This window comes from Culex pipiens, chromosome 2 (genome assembly GCF_016801865.2).
Source record: "Culex pipiens pallens isolate TS chromosome 2, TS_CPP_V2, whole genome shotgun sequence".
In the NCBI taxonomy this organism is placed as follows: Eukaryota; Metazoa; Arthropoda; class Insecta; order Diptera; family Culicidae; genus Culex; species Culex pipiens.
This window is the reverse complement of record NC_068938.1, coordinates 170,004,948-170,023,844: the sequence shown is the minus strand read 5'-3', so window position 1 is coordinate 170,023,844 and position 18,897 is coordinate 170,004,948. Positions and strand designations below refer to the sequence as shown.

At 42.1% G+C, this 18,897-nt stretch overlaps 3 protein-coding genes across 10 annotated transcripts in view; 1 reads left to right on the top strand and 2 right to left on the bottom strand.

Annotated features, from left to right (window-relative positions):
- Positions 1-18,897, top strand: part of LOC120427341 (neuronal membrane glycoprotein M6-a) — a 119,041-nt gene that overhangs the window by 39,389 nt on the left and 60,755 nt on the right. The window lies entirely within an intron of this gene.
- The window catches only part of LOC120426849 (transcriptional activator protein Pur-alpha-like), a 125,649-nt gene that overhangs the window by 92,908 nt on the left and 13,844 nt on the right, over positions 1-18,897 (bottom strand). The gene's annotated exons all lie outside the window — the stretch shown is intronic.
- The window catches only part of LOC120427342 (transcriptional activator protein Pur-alpha-like), a 32,276-nt gene continuing 13,886 nt past the window's right edge, over positions 508-18,897 (bottom strand). For all 6 annotated transcript variants that reach the window (XM_052707372.1, XM_052707374.1, XM_052707375.1 and 3 more), the window contains one exon: positions 508-8,244. In XM_052707372.1, coding sequence (XP_052563332.1) covers positions 7,272-8,093 — 822 coding nt within the window. In that variant the 5' untranslated portion in view covers positions 8,094-8,244 and the 3' untranslated portion in view covers positions 508-7,271. The remainder of the gene's footprint in view (positions 8,245-18,897) is intronic.

The following is an 18,897-nucleotide window of genomic DNA, read 5'->3' as shown; positions in this document are numbered from 1 at the left end:
ACGATTTTTGACGTTTTTGAACCTTCAAACTTTGTGTCCCGATTTGCCCCACTTCCCGTTGACCTAGAGTGCTCATATTTTGGCCAGATGCTAGTTTTATATGTACAAACAACCTCTGAAAATTTCAGGCAGATTGGAGAGGTCGATGCGAGATGGGTATGCTTTGCTCGTGGACTCGCTCTTAAGGTTCACTGTTTGTTGTTTCGTTGAAGTCTCTCTGTGCAGTGCCGTTCGGTGGCCCCAAAATACCAAGCGCCTCCTTCTAAATATGAAGCTGAGCTTTTGGAAGCGATGCGGAGCTTTCAAAGCTCACTTTCTAAGGGCGATTCCTGTGGGTGAGCTCTTTGGAATGCATGTATTATTGAGATGTTTCGAGTTGAATTCATTCTACTTTTTTTGCGGGTCACTGAAATCAGGTAAATTTTTGCATTAAAGTGAGATCGAACAAACTTTTAAACTTATGATTAAGTGACATTTCGGACACCGGAAAATCAAACCACCAGGCCGTGCGTTCTTTATTGGTTTTTTGTTGTTTGTAATCACATTTATTAGTATATTTCCTACTAACATTGTAACACCTGAATCAAATAATCAAAACACCTTTTTTTTCCTTCTGTTTTTAAGCTGTCGACTTGTTTATTCCTTAATCCATTACAACACTAGGTGCATCTTCTCTGTGTGTGTGTGTTTTTCTGTGTACTTTGTGGGTACGTACGCGTGTGTGTTCTTTCTTTCTTCTTTCTTACTCGTATCGGCTCCATATTTTCGTTCGTACACTTTCGTGGGACCAGCATTTCTTGTTTTTTGTTGTTGTTCTGTTTCTGTGTCGCGCCGAATTTTGTTGTTACTGTTGCAAATCGGTTGATTTCGAATTGATGTTGGTTTTTTTTTCTTCTTTTTGCAAAGGTGTTGCTTACTGGTAATAAAATGTGGTAATTAGTGATTCGTTATTAATTTATGGTTTTGTTTTCTTTACTTCAAATGTGCCTTTCGTCAGATTCTGAATTGTTCTTTTAAATATTGGTTTGCTTAGTCTTCAGCGGAGTTGTTTATGCAGAAAATGTGCGAGAAGCCGATTTGAAATCACAGCTTTCGCTTATTTACCATTGTTTTTTGTTTTGTATGAGAACGTGCCTCACCGGGTGTCTTATTCAGAATGGATTCAGCTTACGCACACATTACCGTCCATTTGCGTTGATATTTTTAGTTTTTATACTTATATTTTCCCCCTATTTTCCGATATTCTACAGTCCCCTTGCTATGCTCGTGTTCTAGTTATCATCATCTGGTTTGGATGCCCTTCTCTCTAGTATCTTAATCAAAGAATAAAACCGTTTATCTAGATTGATCATTTGATTCGCGAACTCTACAGCATTATCCTTTTTTTTTTGGTTGTTGTGTGTGTTTGAACCTCGCAGCAACGTTTTGTGTGTTTTCCTTTCATTTTTACTCTTTTACTTGTTTAATCTTAATGATTTCTCTTTTCTATTTTGTTTTTTTTTTCTCTCTCGTTATTCTCAGGAAAAGCGTTTATAAACGGATTAAATAATTTAGATTCCTATATAAAAAATCAAACCAAAAAACTTCATTTCACCTAAAAATATTGTATCTTCTTCTTCTTTATTATTTTGTATCGTTACTTCTGTGTATCATCGATTAAAGGTAGTCATAGCTTTAATTTCCTCCAATTTGAATACCTAAAAACAAAAACGAGTAAATATAATGTACGTAAATCAAGACAAATTAAAAGTTACATCACTAAATAGTCAACAAAAAAGAGGGGGAAACTCTCGCGAATGCCAGAAACATTGACACATGAGCTGTGTGTGTGTGTGTTTGTGTTTATGGTCATTAAAATGCTAGGGAAAAATTGAATAAGGTAGCCTAAGAGAGGTGTGTGAGAGGGTGTATAAATAGAAAACAAAATAATAAATTAACGCTACACGTAGGAGAAGCACTTATTTAAAACAAAAAAAAATAAACACAAATTAAAAAGAATTTGAAAATCGCTAAGGAAAAACTAAGAAATTTCGCACATCAGGTGTCCTCTTCTGGGTCGGTTCGCTGCTATTGTGTGTTAGGGAAAACTAGATTATTACTTTTTCTGTATCCTTTTTTTTTTGTTCAATAAATTTCTCATCTATATATTTGTCGTTTTTTTTTTTGTTTTGTTTTACCTCTTATTATTCTCTTGAATGGCGCGAACAGCTTCGTGTTTGTTTCTGTTTGTTTGTTTTCTATGTTTTTGTTAAATTTACGTATAGCGCGCGCTACTACTCAAAACTGAAACAGAGTGGAAACCGATCACCCTGTAGCAGACCGTGAGAGAGTGAGAGAAAGGAACTCAAGAGAACAAAACAAAAACTTGCGCGGGAAACACCCTGTGTTTGCAATTTATGTGTGTGTGTGTGTGTGTGTTTGAGTCTGTGTGAGTGTGAGTTTTAAGAACATAATTTGCGTTCGTTTGCATTCGTCTGCTTAATCGTTATGGCTGCGCACTTATGCAAAAATATGTGTTTATTTTTTAATATATTTACCACTTTATTTTTTATTTTTATTTCGAGTTACATACTATCGGTTGGCGCGACTACCGGCTAATAGAAATATATATAAACTTTGTATTTTTCTTCTTATTTCTGTTTCATCTTGTTTTCTTCTTTTTGTTTGCAAACGCACACAGGGTGTTCCGCAAGGAATGACATAAAATCAACTTTGAGTAGGGGTGGGGGGAGCGGGAGAGACACGCAAATGATTGTGGCGAAGTTTGAACAAATTGAAACTGCGCTAGCGCGTGTGCAATTTGTTGTGAAAATTTAAAAACAAACTAACATTAGGCGTTTTGAACGCGCGGGGCAGGGGTGGGGGAAACAGTGAAAAAAAAACAACTTATCGCCAGGCGATACAATCGCAGCTTTTGCTTGTATGTACTTTGTAACACAAATGTTTCACAGTTTGCTGTTTTTCTTCTTCTTTTATTTGAGACTTAACTGAACATCATCTCGATTCGGGAACATTTTTATCATTATTATATACCTATTATATTTTCTCTTTTATATTTTTTGTGTTTTTCTTAATTTTTTTCTTTTCTCTTTATTATTTGTCCTCCTATCTGTCGTTTTTTTGTTGTTCATTACTATATTTATTATTTTCTTTATCGCTATAATAGACTTGAGAAAAAGACAACATAAGTTAAAATTCTTCACAATATTCATAATATAGTTTTTGTTGTTGTTGTTGTTTGTTGTAATGGTAGCAGTAGATAATAATTCATTCAATAATTGATAATAATCTGGTTTCGCGCTTTTGTTCATTTTTCATTTAAAAAAAGAACCATCGTTTGCTTGCAACTTTTTTTCTGCTCAACTTGTTTTGTTATTGTTTTCTTCAGGTTCCAAATTCATAAAATACTCCACACCGAGTGCCCCAAAACAAAAACAAATTTCCGCCCTTTTTTTGTTTGTTTGTGTTGCTTCTTTTGTGTGATTTTAACTCTCTTTTTACCTCAATTAACATGATCGCTATTGTTTGCTTACTTCATTTGTATCCTCCGTTTTTTCCCAACTGTGTGTGTGCAGTAAACGATTTATCAGCTTCTAAGCTTTTTGTTTGTATGTGTGTGTGTGTGAGTGGTTCTGTGTGTATGAGTGAGTGTGTTTCCGTATCCTATAGACACGTCGTTCTTTTCCTTTTCCTTCCAGTGCTCAGAGCTTACAGGTTCGCTAGAAATAAAAAATTTTCATCCTGATTATTGCATTCTATCGATACTTTTCGATCGGAATATTTCGATCGCAGTAGGCAAATGGATGCCTTCGAGCTCTCGTGTACTCACCAGATAGGAATCCCAGCAAGCTTAGTGCAAAATCGACAACTTCCAATCGAAACAGAATAATTGGATAGATTACAATATTCAAGGAATTTAAAATAAAGACAGGAATTTATTAAACAAGTCCAATTGTTGAATTGTGAATTTCTGTAAATTTTGCTTTCCTTCCGATCCGGAAACCGATGTGGATTTAATCCGACAAACAATTTCCGATGCCTAAGCGTGTAATTTTTGTGGAAACTTAATATGTTATATTTTTTTTAAATAGTAAATATACACACTATGAAAGAGTTTGAATTTCTAGAATTTTCCGTTGGTATCACATTCATTAAAGAAAGTTCGATAGAGACTACCGAACGCCGGATCAAAATATTGACCATGTAATATTTTGAAAATTATTTGTTTTGAAACAGCTTATTTTTAAACCACATTTTTCTAACAATACATAATTTTGAATCTATGTCCCTGATTGATGCATTTGATCAAAAATCTTAAACCGTAAAATGTCAAACGTCCGTCGAAATCTTTCGATCGCAACAATTTGATCGTCGATCTCATTTAAACTTCATCTCCCCGGTACGAGAATCGAGCTCAGTCGATTAGGATTCCCAGTGAGCAGATTTACTCTTTGAAGGGATCTGACTTTACCGAGCCAGCCAGGAATCAAACCCTTCACCTTCCGCTTACAAGGCGAAATCCGTAACCTTACGGCCACGGTAGCTCGTTATTTCAATGATCGCCGATCGAAACAAAAATTTCGATCTAGATTCTGATCGGTATGTTTTACCGGCTATCAACAAGTCACGATTGTCGAACATCGATTCGATTCGATAGATTCGAGATAATTTCGATTGAGGATCAAGAAATTGCGATTTACAAACATACTTCGATCGACGATCGACTTATTACGCTTGACAACCGAAAAATGTCGATTGTAGCTCGAGAAACAGCGATTGTCACCGACATATTTTGATCGACATATTTCGATTACCGACCTCAAATTTCGATCGATAATATCTCGATTAAAAAATGTCAAATTTCGATCGACGATCGAGTAATTGCGACTGGAGACCGACATTTTTCGATCGTTGGTCGACATCGTTCGATTAACGGTTGCCAAATTTCGACTGCCGTTCGAGAAATTATTTCAATAAACGACAGCAACATTTCGATTGGGGATCGTCATTTTTCGATCGAGTATCGACATATTTCGATGAGCGTTTGCCAAATTTTGATAGATGAATGCGATAACCAGGGAGCACAACAAAGAACTGAGAAAATTTAAGGGAAGTTTTCGTGAAAAATTCTCAAAATAAGAATAGTAAATACATGATTTCAAAACACTTTCAGTGTTAGTCCGTGCAGTCCAAGGTTTTTGAAAGCATTCTGCTTAGTGGTAATTTTATTACCAAATTTGTCGAACGAAGAAATCGATACAATTTAAGTAACTAATCCGCACCACCTTTAAAACAATTTCAGACGGTTCAAACTTCCAACAAACTTGTATTTTCAAACAGATCTAAAATCAACAAACAACAGGGCAATAAACGATCGACTTTTAGCCGACGTCAATGGACCATTTTTAAAGAAATTACTAATTTCGTCCACTGACCGTATTGCGACATCAACAAAGAAAACGCAATAAAACATATCTATAATTAAAAACTCGTTTAACACGTGTGGGAATTTCATCTCGCATTTACGTGGGTGTGTGTAAATTAAGAGAATTGTTCTCATTTCACAGTAGATCACAGCTGTTGGTCCCGTTCCACGCTTTTATGCTGCCTCTAGGAGACGTTTTGCTCGGACGACCAGTTTGTTTTTTTTTTCTTATTAACGTTTACTTTCTTATACTTTTGTTTTTTCTTCACACCGATTTACAATCATGTTGTTTCTTGCCTAGTAATCGATCAATGCCGCGCATGATTCTCGAAACGCTTTTTTTTTTTCGTTTTTCTACTTGCTTGTAATTTCTGATTTTTCATTCTGATTTCGTCAGAGCTTCTGTGTTTGGTGAGAGAGAGATGGAGAAACTAATGCACGCAAACAAATGTTACTTCTTTTTAGTGGGTTGTGGCAATGATCGTGTCGCTTTTCGGGCCCCTTTTTTGCATTTCGCTTTCCGCTAGAAACAAATAAAAAATCACACAAATTCATCTGCGCAGAGCTTTGCTTTTCCCCTTTGTTTTTAGTGTAACATTTAACAGTAATATATATTGACTTTGTCATTATACTTTCATCTTCTTTTTACACTCGGTCGCATCTTCTTCAAGTCTGTTTGTGAGTGGGTGAGAGTGTTAATGTTTGTATGTGTGTTCGTGTATGTGTGTGTCTACCCCAAATGTTTCCAGCACTGCTCGCAGAGAGAGAAAGACTAGCGGGTTCCTCCAAATTCTAGTTATACTTTACTTTGTTGAATAGTTGCAATCTACTAGATTATTGAAGAAAATCAAAAGAAAAACCACGCGATCGTCTCTCTCCGCGTGCATTTTCATCATTGCTAGTCCATTTTTTGTTTGTTTGCGCTCTGCTTTTCTGGAAAATGTTTTTGCTTTGTTTTTGTTTCGGATTTGTTTTGCCAGCTCCAGCTAAGAATTCGGCTACGTTCAACTGCGCTTCCTTTTGTTTTTTGTTTGTTTGTAATATTTCCCGGTTGTTGTTTTTTGCTTGTTTGTTCCATTTTGCTTGTGTGTTTTGCCCTCTGTAATTGGTAATTTAGCAGGTTCAATCATCACGCGAGCCTGCACACTTTGCTGCGCCATCTCTCTGTGTGTATGAAAGATCAACCTTTTAGCACTAGTTTTCGAAACTAATTAGATTTTGCTTAGACTGCTCTGATTTATATTTTTATTTAATATTTCTTTTGATCAACCACTTCAAAATAGTTAATATTTTACACTAATCATCTCTATTGAAGTTTGTCCAAAGCGTAAACACTATATTTTAGTTAATATTCTTTTTTTTACAAAAATAATTCGTTTTCCATTACAACACAAAAAGATTGCAAATTTCACACAGCTTCGAACGGCACGCGCAAGGATTGATTTTTTTCTTCTTGTAGTTTTTTGTTGTGTTAAATTTAATTTGTTAAATTTTCCTCTTTATTTAATTCTTATAACTGCGGTTTATATTCAGATTAGATCTGATGTTCTCTCTCGTTTTTTCGTTTATAACTATTTGTATAATATATTTTATACTCCTTTTCATTTATAATTTAATATATAATTCTTTCTTTTAGAACGAAATTAAGGAAACGTAACGAAAAACAAAAATTAATGAAACATAACTAAATGGTATTAATAATTTTACAATTGAGAGCAGGACCCAAACGGAACCGGCCACGGACTCCAGTAAGGAGGAGAAAAAAAAACGTAAGGAAGCGGAAACGAAGCCAAAACGACGGGGGTTGTTGTTGCTGTTTGAATTCTGTCTCTCTCGCGTCACTAATTTACATATTATTTGATGTTTGCTTCTGCAATGGGTTATCGGCAGTGATCGACGATGTGGTTGACTCGGACGTTTTCTTCATCTTGTCGCAGTAATCGCTGAGGATGTCACGGAACCGCGACCAGCACTTTTCCGGCACGGTGATCGCGGTCCGGAAGTTGCTTTTCACCTCCGACACCCGCATGTAGATGCCCCGGCTGTTCTGACCGATGTCAAAGTAAAAGTTTTTGTTGTCTACACGCATGTGGCGCCCCTCGGGCAGCTCGCCCTTAAAACCGCCGTCGTTCGTGCCGAACTCCTCGAGCAGGTCGGTGAGCGCATCGCGAAACTCGATCATCCCTTGCGCCGGGATGGCAATCTGGGACCGCGGACCGCCGCGGGTGATCGTCTGAGACACGCGCAGAAACCGGCCCCGCACGTTCTCTTTCAGGTCAAGGTAGTACCGCCGGTTGTCCTTGATCATCATTTCGGACTTTAGCTTGCCATCCTCGGGCACATTGTCCGGATTCGGTGGTCCCAGCGAGGCGTAATAATCGCTGAACGTCGACAGGTGATCCCGGAACTCGGCCGCTGTCGACAACGCCAGAAAGATCTGGCTGCGCCTTCCGTCGGCGCCAATTTCGGCCACCTTGATGAACCGGCCGCGTCGGTTCTGCTTCACGTCCAGATAGAACCGCTTTGACTGAATCTGCAGCATCTTGGTGGCCAGTTCCTGTTCCGTCTGTTGACTCTGCTGCCCAGAGTCAAAGTCGCCGCCGCCGCCATCCATTTTTTGCGAGTAGTCCTTCTGGGCTCCGTCGTGTCCACTGCCGGTGTCGGACATCTCAGAAGCACCACCGAACCAACCGAGCGTCAGATTAAAATTTATTTTCTAAGCCGCTTTGTAACCGGGTCCAACAGGAAAAATGTACGCGCTCAGCCGAGCGGAAAGAGGGTGGGTTGCGAGAACGTCGTTCAACAGCCAGTCAGCTGATCTAAAAGAAAGATGAAACCAAACGCAAAGAAGAGTTTAGTGATACTACTGATCGAAAATCTGCTTTTATTCAATGCATTCCCGTTGAAGGGTATATTGGATTATATTATTTTTTAATTATGGATAAAAAAATTTCTTTGTTAAACATTATATTTTAAAGCATGTTCAAAAAGGTTGTTCAATCCACCTTAACCTTTGATTTGCGTGAAACTTGTCCTTGCGTCCGAATTCCTTTTTTCGGTGTTTCGTATAACCCCTTCATGTTTGAAAATTCGTAACAGAACGTGTTTTTCTATAATTTGCAACCTGAAAACTTGTTTTGGTAAAATCGTGATAACTCCTATGAATCGCGCTAAAATCCACCAAAATTTGCCCAACAAAAAAAATACGGGTCCAATTGTTTTGATATAATTATTTGTTGAACTGGGTTTAGATTAGGTATTAGCTATTTAAGAAAACATTATCTCTACAGCTTCAAACGCTCTGAACGCAATAAACAATGATATCAGTGATAAAAACAAAGATACAGACCAGACTCGATTAACCGACGGTTGTTCTACGAATGACTTCACTTCTCTTGTTTTAAGTTTTTCTTGTTTTATTTTTAGTATTTTTATTTGCGTTTATAGCTTCAGTGAGTGTGGAAGACTACTTTGCTGATGTGTTGGCATGTCCTGGGTCATCCTAGGGAGTCCTAGGTATTAAAGGGGGTCAACGGTTTTTAACCGCACATCATAACCGCATCCACACCACTTTTTTTTGCTGAAATTCAGTAAAGTTTTACTGAAATTTTCGATTCAGTTATTTCGATTTTACTGAATTCTCAGTTAACTGATATTTGTCACTTCGATAGATGATTTTCTAAAATTTCAGTAAAATGATTGCCAAAACAACTGAAATTTCAGCAAAAGAAACGTCAACTTATTTTGCAATTCAGTAATTTTCTTGTGGCAGTTTGACAGATCATTTGCCGAAAATTCAGCAATCGTTGCTGGTAGGGGAAAGTGGGGCAAGTGTAACAAGCTAAGGAAATGCTCGTTATAACCCATTAAAAACGTTAAAAAATCTGTCGGATTTATTGGAATCATCTTATTCCAGGTCTTGACTGAGACTTTGATAGAACAAGTTTTTAAAAAAATCTGTTTTTTAATGTAAAAAATTGATTTTAGAGCAATTCCATGCCAAATAGGGAATCGGTTGTACCCGACCCTCTCCGATTTCAATGAAACTTTGTTGACATGTTATCCTTCGCTTATATAAGCCATTTTTGTGTATATGGAGCCAGTTCCACTCGATAATGACATTTGAGAAGGGCGTAAGTGTTTTAAATATTTTTGTAATTCGGAATTTAAATATTTCTGTATTTCGAAGCCGTTGCATCGTATCAAAAAGTGGTCAAAGACAAACTTGTAGGAAATTTGACGGGCTTTTCGATAAAAATACACTGAAAGAAAAAAACACCCAACTTTTATGAGATTTTTAAGTTTAAAAGTCAAATTTGAGGGGGAGCCCACGATTTTTTTTCGTTCAAAATTTTTGTGAAGATAGCCTAAGATGTTACAAAAAGACTCACGAAAAATGCAGGATGGAGCAACTCACCTAAAAAAATACAAAAATCATTTACTGAAACTGTTTTTTTGAAAAGTGCTCTAAACGTCAAAATTTTCAAAAACCGAATACGGGAATCGATTCTCCAGACAATTTTACATAAAAGTCTCCATATTGACCATTGTCCTAAGTCCAATCCTTGTAAAGTTACAGCGGTTTTAAAAATAAAAATGTAGAAAAAATAGGTTTTTTGATGGTTTTTGGCAATTTCTATATGACAGACTTAATTTTTCAGTCTCGTAAATATATTTACAAGAAAGCTCGTCAAATTTCCCATAAGTTTGTCTTTGACAACATTTAAATTGGATGTATGAGCTTGCTATTTTCACAAAAATTTTGAACGAAAAAAAATCGTGGGCTCCCCCTCAAATTTGACTTTTAAACTTAAAAATCTCATAAAAGTTGGGTGTTTTTTTCTTTCAGTGTATTTTTATCGAAAAGCCCGTCAAATTTCCTACAAGTTTGTCTTTGACCACTTTTTGATACGATGCAACGGCTTCGAGATACAGAAATATTTAAATTCCGAATTACAAAAATATTTAAAACACTTACGCCCTTCTCAAATGTCATTATCGTGTGGAACTGGCTCCATATACACAAAAATGGCTTATATAAGCGTAGGATAACATGTCTACAAAGTTTCATTGAAATCGGAGAGGGTCGAGAAAAAAGTACCTGAAAAATTCCTGTTTTGGGCTGGAATTGCTCTTTAATTTTTTTGATTTTTCGTGCGTTTTACTCAACTAGTGGGGCAAGACGAACAACCCGTTGGGGCAAGAGGAACAATGCATGAAAAAACATGCTAATTTACTAACAGTTGAACTATTATCACTAAGATACATCAGATTAGGATGTATTTGAAACGTTTCTTTCATTTTTAGATTTAAAAATAATATTTTACTAAAAATTTGACCGTTTTTACGAAAGAAATAAATTACTTAGATAAAAAAAAGTAAATTTTCATGATATTAGTATATTGTGTATGGACAATTTTTTAAACAATTGATTATCAGTTTTTAAGAACTTTTATGTATTTTTTTCACAATAAAATATGTTGCTGCAGCAATTCGTATTTTTTTCCATATTAAAAATCCATATGGTACACTTGCCCCACCTAAACAAGATTGTTTAAAAACTCTCTACAAAAATAACCAAAACATAAATCATACTTTATAATTGTAATACGTGCAAGTCATTGGTAGGGAAACTACTGGTCTAGGAAAAATAGCATTTTGATAAAATGAGCCTTAAAACGAACCCTAAGCCTTATTTTGTACTTTCCAAATATTATAAGGAAACAAAGGTTTTGAAAAAAACTTCATTCAATATTATGCCCCGTGGCGTTTACGTCGTTTTGGTGGTTATGTGGTAGTAGAATCAGCTAATTGCATTGCTAGCAACAATTCCTCATACTGGAAATAATCAAAATTATAAAAATTACGGCCTTACTAGCGATTGTTCCTCTTGCCCCATATGGTCGTCTTGCCCCACCTTCCCCTATTTCATTATAAAAATTTGATTTTGCTTGTCATTGAAAATATTTCCAGTACTGTTAATTATACATTTATTTCATCAATCGTCCAAACCTAAAAACAGGTGGTTAGCTTCGAGCAGGGATGGAATAATCGCAAAAAAATCAATTTCGCTCGCTAACTTTCTTCACCCGCGAAAAAGAGAGGAGGCAAATCACGCAAAAGAAAATCGCTCCCGAAATTCTTCAAGAAAATCAATCTGCGGATGATTTTTTGTGAATTTCAATTTTGTTTACACACATTGCCCATCTACAAATAGTGACAGGTCATTTTTCGACGTGTGACGTTACACTTGCATGTGTAGTAGTGAAAAAGATGTTCCGCCGAATAATCAAGATGATGTTTTGCCTTCCTCACTGAGGTAAGACTATAATCCTGCTCTAAAATTGAAAAGCTCGAAAACCCACTTTGATGTATATATTTGATGATGTATAATGTGTGTGTGTGTATGTGTGTGTGTATGTGTGTGTGTGTATGTGTTTTTTTTTTTTTTTTTTTTTTTTTACAAGGTCGGAATCTGCTATCAGACACCTGAGAATTAATTTCTCAGGTAGTGTGGGGTTGGGAAAACAAAAAGAGTTTTCCCGACCCACTAAACCAGTCCTTGAACGCCGTGCCCTTTTCCCCCCGGGACCACCTTTCGGTATAACTTCGGGGGGAGGCGTTGCATTTTCTGCACTAGTCTACTTACAGGATCCATGCCGGGTACTAGAACCATTTCCTGTTCCACATACATATGAGTCCATGCGAGGGTTTAACCGCGCCCAAGAATCGCGTTGCTTTTGATCGGCTAGTCATATGCAGCCCTCTCCTTGGACCATCGAGACGTGTACCGATTTGGTAGAGCCAACCGTCATAACGTGCTCTCCTTCACAGCCACACTCGTGGGTTCTCGACTCCTGTGACCATCGAGACGTGTACCGATTTGGTAGAGCCGACCATCATAACGTGCTCTCCTTCACAGCCACACTCGTGGGTTTTCGACTAGGCTTCTAGTCGTTCCTCCTCTGATCGTCTCTCCATTTCCGCTGGAGAGCCGAAGTGATCTGCGTCACTGCTCCGACGACCGCATTCCACTTGGCAATGTCGCTGCACATTCTTTGCACCACATTATCCGGGCTGGTGTCTGCTCCGATAATTGCCAGCATTTCGCTTCGCGCTGTCTCGAAGCGAGAGCAGGCGAACACCACGTGCTCCGGTGTTTCTTCGCACTCGTCGCAATCCGGACAGAGAGGAGACTCTGAATGTCCGAACCTGTGCAGGTACTTCCTGAAGCAGCCATGGCCCGACAGGAACTGTGTGAGGTGGAAGGTGACCTCTCCGTGCCTTCTGCTCACCCACGTGGATACGGACGGGATAAGCCGATGCGTCCATCTGCCTTTCTCCGTGGTGTCCCACTCACGTTGCCATCTTGCCAGCGATTCGGCTCTCGCAGCTTCCCGGATACCTCTCGTGCCTCTTCGGGTGTAGCGCACGGTGTCCTCCTCCAGTGTGATGCCGATGGGGATCATTCCGGCTATGACGCCAACTGCTTCCGACGAGATGGTCCTGTATGCGCTTGCAACCCGCATGGCCATCAGTCTCTGCGTTCTGTCGAGCAGCGCTCGATTTCGCTTCGTCCCCAGCGCCGTCCACCATACCGGTCCGCCGTACCTAAGTATGGACGTCGCGACACTTGCCAAGAGGCGGCGCCTACTGCTCCTGGGTCCAGCATTGTTCGGCATCATCCTCGACAGTGCCATGATCGCCTTAGCCGCCTTCTCGCAGGCGTAATCGACGTGACTGTTGAAGTTCAGCCGGTCATCCACCATCACCCCGAGGTACTTGAGCGCTCTCTTCGAGTGCACTACGTGTTCCCCAACGTGTATCTGGGCCTGCTGCACCTTTTTGTGGTTACTAACCAGTATCATCTCCGTCTTGTGGTGAGCGATCCGCAGCTTCACCTCGAGCATCCAGTTCTCGATCATTGCGATTGCCTCCATAGCCAGCACTTCGACCTCCTCGACATTTTCGCCGGTTACCGTCAGCACTATGTCGTCTGCAAAGCCAACAATCTCTACGCCGTTGGGTAGCCCCAGTGTCAACACTCCGTCATACATTCCGTTCCACAGTGCTGAACCCAGAATGGATCCCTGCGGAACTCCCGCGGTAACAACAACGGTTTTTTGTCCATCGGCAGTGTCGTAGACCAGCACGCGGTTCTCGAAGTAGCTCTTCAAGATCATGCACAAATAGTCAGGCACCTTCATTTTGTGCAGTGCTGCTGCTATGGCCGCCCAGCTCGCACTGTTGAACGCGTTCTTGACGTCAATCGTGACTATTGCGCAGCAACGGTTCCCCCTGCGTTTTTTCCTCCGCGCTTCGTCGGCTTTCTCGACCACTTTCCGGATGGCGTCCACCGTGGATCTCCCTTTACGGAAGCCGAACTGCCTCGCTGCTAAGCCATGCTCGCTCTCCGTGTACTTGGTCAGCCGGTTAAGGATGATCCGTTCCAGAAGCTTTCCGAGGGTGTCCAGCAAACATATAGGCCTATACGATGATGGGTCCCCCGGTGGTTTGCCTGGCTTTGGCAGCAACACGAGCTTTTGAACCTTCCACGGGTCGGGGAAGTGTCCTTCGTCCAGGCATTTCTGCAGTACTGTTCGAAACCTGTCCGGGAATGCTTGAACCGCCGATTTCAGGGCGAAATTCGGGATTCCATCCGGGCCGGGAGCTTTCTTCACCTTCAATCTCTTCGCTACTGCCACAAGTTCTTCATTGGTGATCAGATGACCTTCGGCGTTGCTACCCCCTTCGTCGTTGTACGGTGTAGGAGGCCATGTCGTTGGGTCATGTCTTGGGAAGAGCCCTTCCACAATGACCTTCAGCTTGTCGGGACACGTTTCAGCCACCATCGATGGGCCTCTGATCTTCGCCATCGCGACACGATATGCGCTCCCCCAAGGGTTTGCATCAGCGTCTTGGCATAACTCCTTGAAGCAGTTTGTCTTGCTGCATTTGATCGCTTTCTTGAGCGCGGCCTTTGCAGACCGGTACTCCTCTCTGCGCTCCTCTCTAGTTGCTTCGGATCTTGCTCTCTGGACTCGTCTTCTGGCGCTGAGGCAACTTGCCCGAAGGGTACCGAGTTCTTCATTCCACCAGTAAGCTGGACGACGACAGTTCCTTGGCTCCAGTCTCCGCGGCATGGTTGTGTCGCATGCTATCACTAGTTGTGCTGTTAGCACGTCGGCACTCAAGTCTTGGGGACCATCACACCAATGGAGCGCTTCCACGAAGAGACCCTCGTCGAAGTACTGCAGCTTCCATTTCCTTCCGTAGGACCGGCTGCTCCTATCTGGTACAGGGGCTCGTCTCCCGATGCTGTACCGGATCGCTTGGTGATCACTATGGGTATAGTCTTCACTTACCCTCCAGTTCATGTCGGCCGCCAGCCGCGGGCTACAGAACGTAACGTCGATAATGGACTCACGACCGTCTTTGCGGAAGGTACTGCTGGTTCCGCGATTCGCCAGCCTAACGTCCAGCTTTGCCAGAGCTTCCATTAGGCTATGCCCCCTAGCATTGGTGCATCTGCTACCCCACTCGACTGCCCACGCGTTGAAGTCACCTCCGATGACGATCGGGCTTCGTCCGATCAGTTCGTCGGTCAGACTATCCAGCATCTGCTGAAACTGCTCCAAGGTCCATCTTGGGGGAGCATAGCAGCTACAGAAGAAGGTTCCGTTTACTTTGGCGATCACGAATCCTTCAAACGCCCTCGAGACCACTTCCTGTATGGGGTACCGCCCCATCACGTGTATCGCCGCCATTCTTGCTGTATCCGCGGCCCAGTTTCCGTTGTCGTGTGGAACTCGGTACGGTTCTGCAATAATTGCCACGTCGCAACCCGTCTCCGCGGTCGACTGCCACAGCAGTTGCTGTGCAGTGTCGCAGTGGTTGAGGTTCACCTGGGACACCTCCATTACTTTTTGCCCGAGGCCAGCTTCTGATAGACCGGGCAATTAAAGCCACCCGTCGTGTGACTATTGCCATCTCCTTCTTTACAGAGCATGCACTTCGGCTTATTTTTGCAGTCTCTTGCCATGTGGCCTTCTCTACCACATCTTCTGCAACTGTTGGTTCGATCGGGGCCGTCGCAATTTCTCGCCTGGTGGCCGAAACCCATACAGCGGAAACACCTCGTCATCTGCTGGGTCACTCGAGGAACAGGCCTCAGTGGGCACACCGACCACCCTACTTTGACCTTGCCGGCTTCCAGCAGCTTAGACGCCGAAGGCGTCGATAGTCGGACCGACGCAATTTGCGTGCCGCCGTAGGCTTTCCTCAACCGGATTGCCATCGGTGTCGTGCGGTCATCCAGAAGAACGATCAGCGCATCTTCCAGCTCTTCCTCCGTCGTGATCTCGTCCAGGTTCCTGCACTCAATCGTTGTCTCCGGCGATAGCGCCCTTACCTTCGACTCGTAGCCTACGGCTTTCTCGACGAGGGACTTAAAAGCTGAGCTCTTGACCGCGGGGTCATTCTTCAGCTCAAAAAGCATCGCTCCGGTCTGTGTGCGCCTGGTTTTAACCACGTTCTCGCCAAGCTCCTTGAGTTCCGGATCGGTTCGTACTTTCCGGAGGAGGTCTGCGTACGAAACACCTTCCTTCACCTCGACTACCAAAGCCTCGCCTTTGTTACGCTCCCTGCGAAACTTGGGTTTTTGGGTGTCCTCGTTCTGCTTCCCTTTTTTCTTCCGCTTCTTTTTCTTGACCTTCTCCCATTCCTCCTTCCCTGGGTCTGGTTCTGGCTCCTTCGCTGGGTCCGGACTGTCTCCATTCCCCTGCTTCTGCTTCTTTGCGTCCTCCTCCTCTCCAGGCGTTTCCCTGTCCCTTTTAGAGCCTGGGCCGGGCGGCGTTTTCGGTTTTTTCTCCCGTAGCGCTTCCTCCTCCAGTTTTGCGTTCAGCGTTTCTTCGGCTCTTTCAGCTCTGAGCTTCAGTGAATTCCGCGTCACCACCAGCGAGCTGTTTTCGCGCTCTGCGGCATTCATGGCTGCCTTGACTCCATTCACCATCTGCTTGATTCTGGTGTGGACGTTGTTTTTGTCCTTGATGAAATCAAAGAGTTCGTTAACCCTCCTTCTGACCTCCTGCAACGCGGTCCTTCCGAGCAGGACTCCGTCCTGAGGGGTACTGCCGGCGAAGTTCAACAAGGATGACTTGGGTGTCTCCTCTCCAATTACTCCTATCTGCTGACTCGAAGCAGCCGCCTGGTTCAACACTGGGGATCTCAACACCTTCCCGCTTCCACGGAACGCGCTCGCCACTCCGCCTGCTGTGTCGCCGCCGTTTGACTCGCCTCCTGCCATTTCGACGTTTGCGTCCTCTTCTACCTCCGTGTTTTCCGATGCTTGGGGCGCATCGGGACCCTTTTGTTGGTTTGTTTCACTTGTCTTCATTTTGAATCCCACGAGTCGCTAGGGAAATACGGTCCGCTGCGCCAGTGCCCTGCCGTGACGCAGTAAGGGCAAATTACGTGTGGGGTGCGCCCCTGTGCCCCACAGGCTCCGTTATCGACTGGGAATTTGTTGAACCCCCCCAGCCATGCATCCCTCGACACGGGTCGCGTCACATCTTGGATTCGGGGTTTGGTGAGGTTTTGGGCTAAAACACTTATAGCGGCGTTCGATCGCTTGACAGAGGTGTTTACGGACCCATGTGGTTTTTTTTTTCGAAGAAATTAAACAGAGCCCTTGTTCAATTCCGCCACGTCCTAGACATCCTCCCGCTGCTGGTCCGGGGGCGATGCCATGAATGTATGCAATCGCCGACAGCTATCCGCCAACTGCAACCCGCCCGGTAGCTGGCAGCTAAGCTCCGCAGGGACCCTCACCTGTCCCCACGGTTCACGGGTGTGTGTGTATGTGTGTGTGTATGTGTGTGTATGTGACCAATAATGTCACTCAGTTTTCTCAGCACTGGCTGAACCGATTTTGACCAAACCAGTCGCATTCGACTTGGTTTAGGGTCCCATACGGTGCTATTGAATTGTTTGAAGTTTCGATAACTAGTTCAAAAGTTATGTATAAAAATGTGTTTTCTTATATTTTCGGAAGTTGAATAAATGGCAGTAAACTGAACCAAACATCATCATGTTATGCATCGTTGGTTGGACCTTTCTAACGAATCCAAAACATTGATAATCTGGCAACCCTGTCTCGAGTTCTGACCACTTAAGTGATATTTATGTACTTTTTTGTAGCCGGATCTCACTTAAATGTATGTAAACAATGTTCGGATCCATCATCCGACCCATCTTTGGTTAGGTAATCGGAAGACCTTTTCAACGAGTCTAAAACATTGAAGATCTGGCAACCCTGTCTCAAGTTCTGACCACTTATGATGCCACTTATGAGCCCTTGAGTGATATGTGTGTTTTTGTATTCCGAAACCATCATATCACATATCACCCATTGTTGGAAAAGAGTGAGGAAGGCACCAACCACATAGGTGGATTAAGTTAGTTTTTTTTTTTTGGTTTCTTTTACCGATCTTTCGTGCGCAAGAGAGGAGAGCATGCTCTCTTCGGATTTTTTTCTCTTGATGAACGTCCAAAGATTTTCTTTTGATGATGATTATTCCATCGCTGGTTCAAACGGATAGAAACAAGAGAAGTCATGTTTCATTCCTTAGCAGACATAACAGTTTTCCAAAAAAGTGTGATCAAAATAAACTCTCTTTCTAAAATCCCCCGGGACTGTAAGGGCGTAGCCTTGGATCACAGTAAAAATAGTAAATCTTTCCCAGTTCCTGAGGGGAACACCCTTGAAGAGTATCGGGGCCGGCATTTACAAAGCGGATTCAGTAGCAGTTTCATTCTCAACTTAATGTTAACATGCTAAGGTTAATATGTTAACATTCCATAGGTCGTCTCCCTAAGGTGTCATGGATAAGGCCCAGTTTGTGACGATACACTACCTTCCCTTTACTAAGCAATCGATTCCAGATGGGAAAAGATCACACGTTGTGTTGGTCCGAGCCGGGATTTGAACCCCGATCTATTGCTTACGAGGCGGAAGCGTTACCACTGGGCTACGTGGCTCAGTCAGCAAGAAAGTGCTGGCCACACACACCGTGTTTGGATCACAGTGCATAAATTTAATTTAATTTTCAGATATTTTTGAATGTACTGGGCAACTGTCAAGTTGTCTTAGAATATTGAATTGAACGATTTGGCAGCACCTTAGGCTATGCAATCGGAAATTTTAATAGCTGTTACGACGTATAGGGACGTGGCGTTACATCGTGCTGCCACCTGGTTTTTTTTAAGCGCAAGAGTGTAAAAGTGCTGAGTCATCGTCTAAAAATAGACGGCGTCCTATCTCGCCCAGCAAAATGAAGTCGATAAAGTAGTCGGTTTCGATGCGAAAAAGTGGAAAACGTGGTCTAAAAATAGCGACTTCATCCCCCTATTGCAACAACTAATGATAATTAGTGTTGTTTTGAAAAAAGCGTTGGTAAGTGTTCAAGGTGACT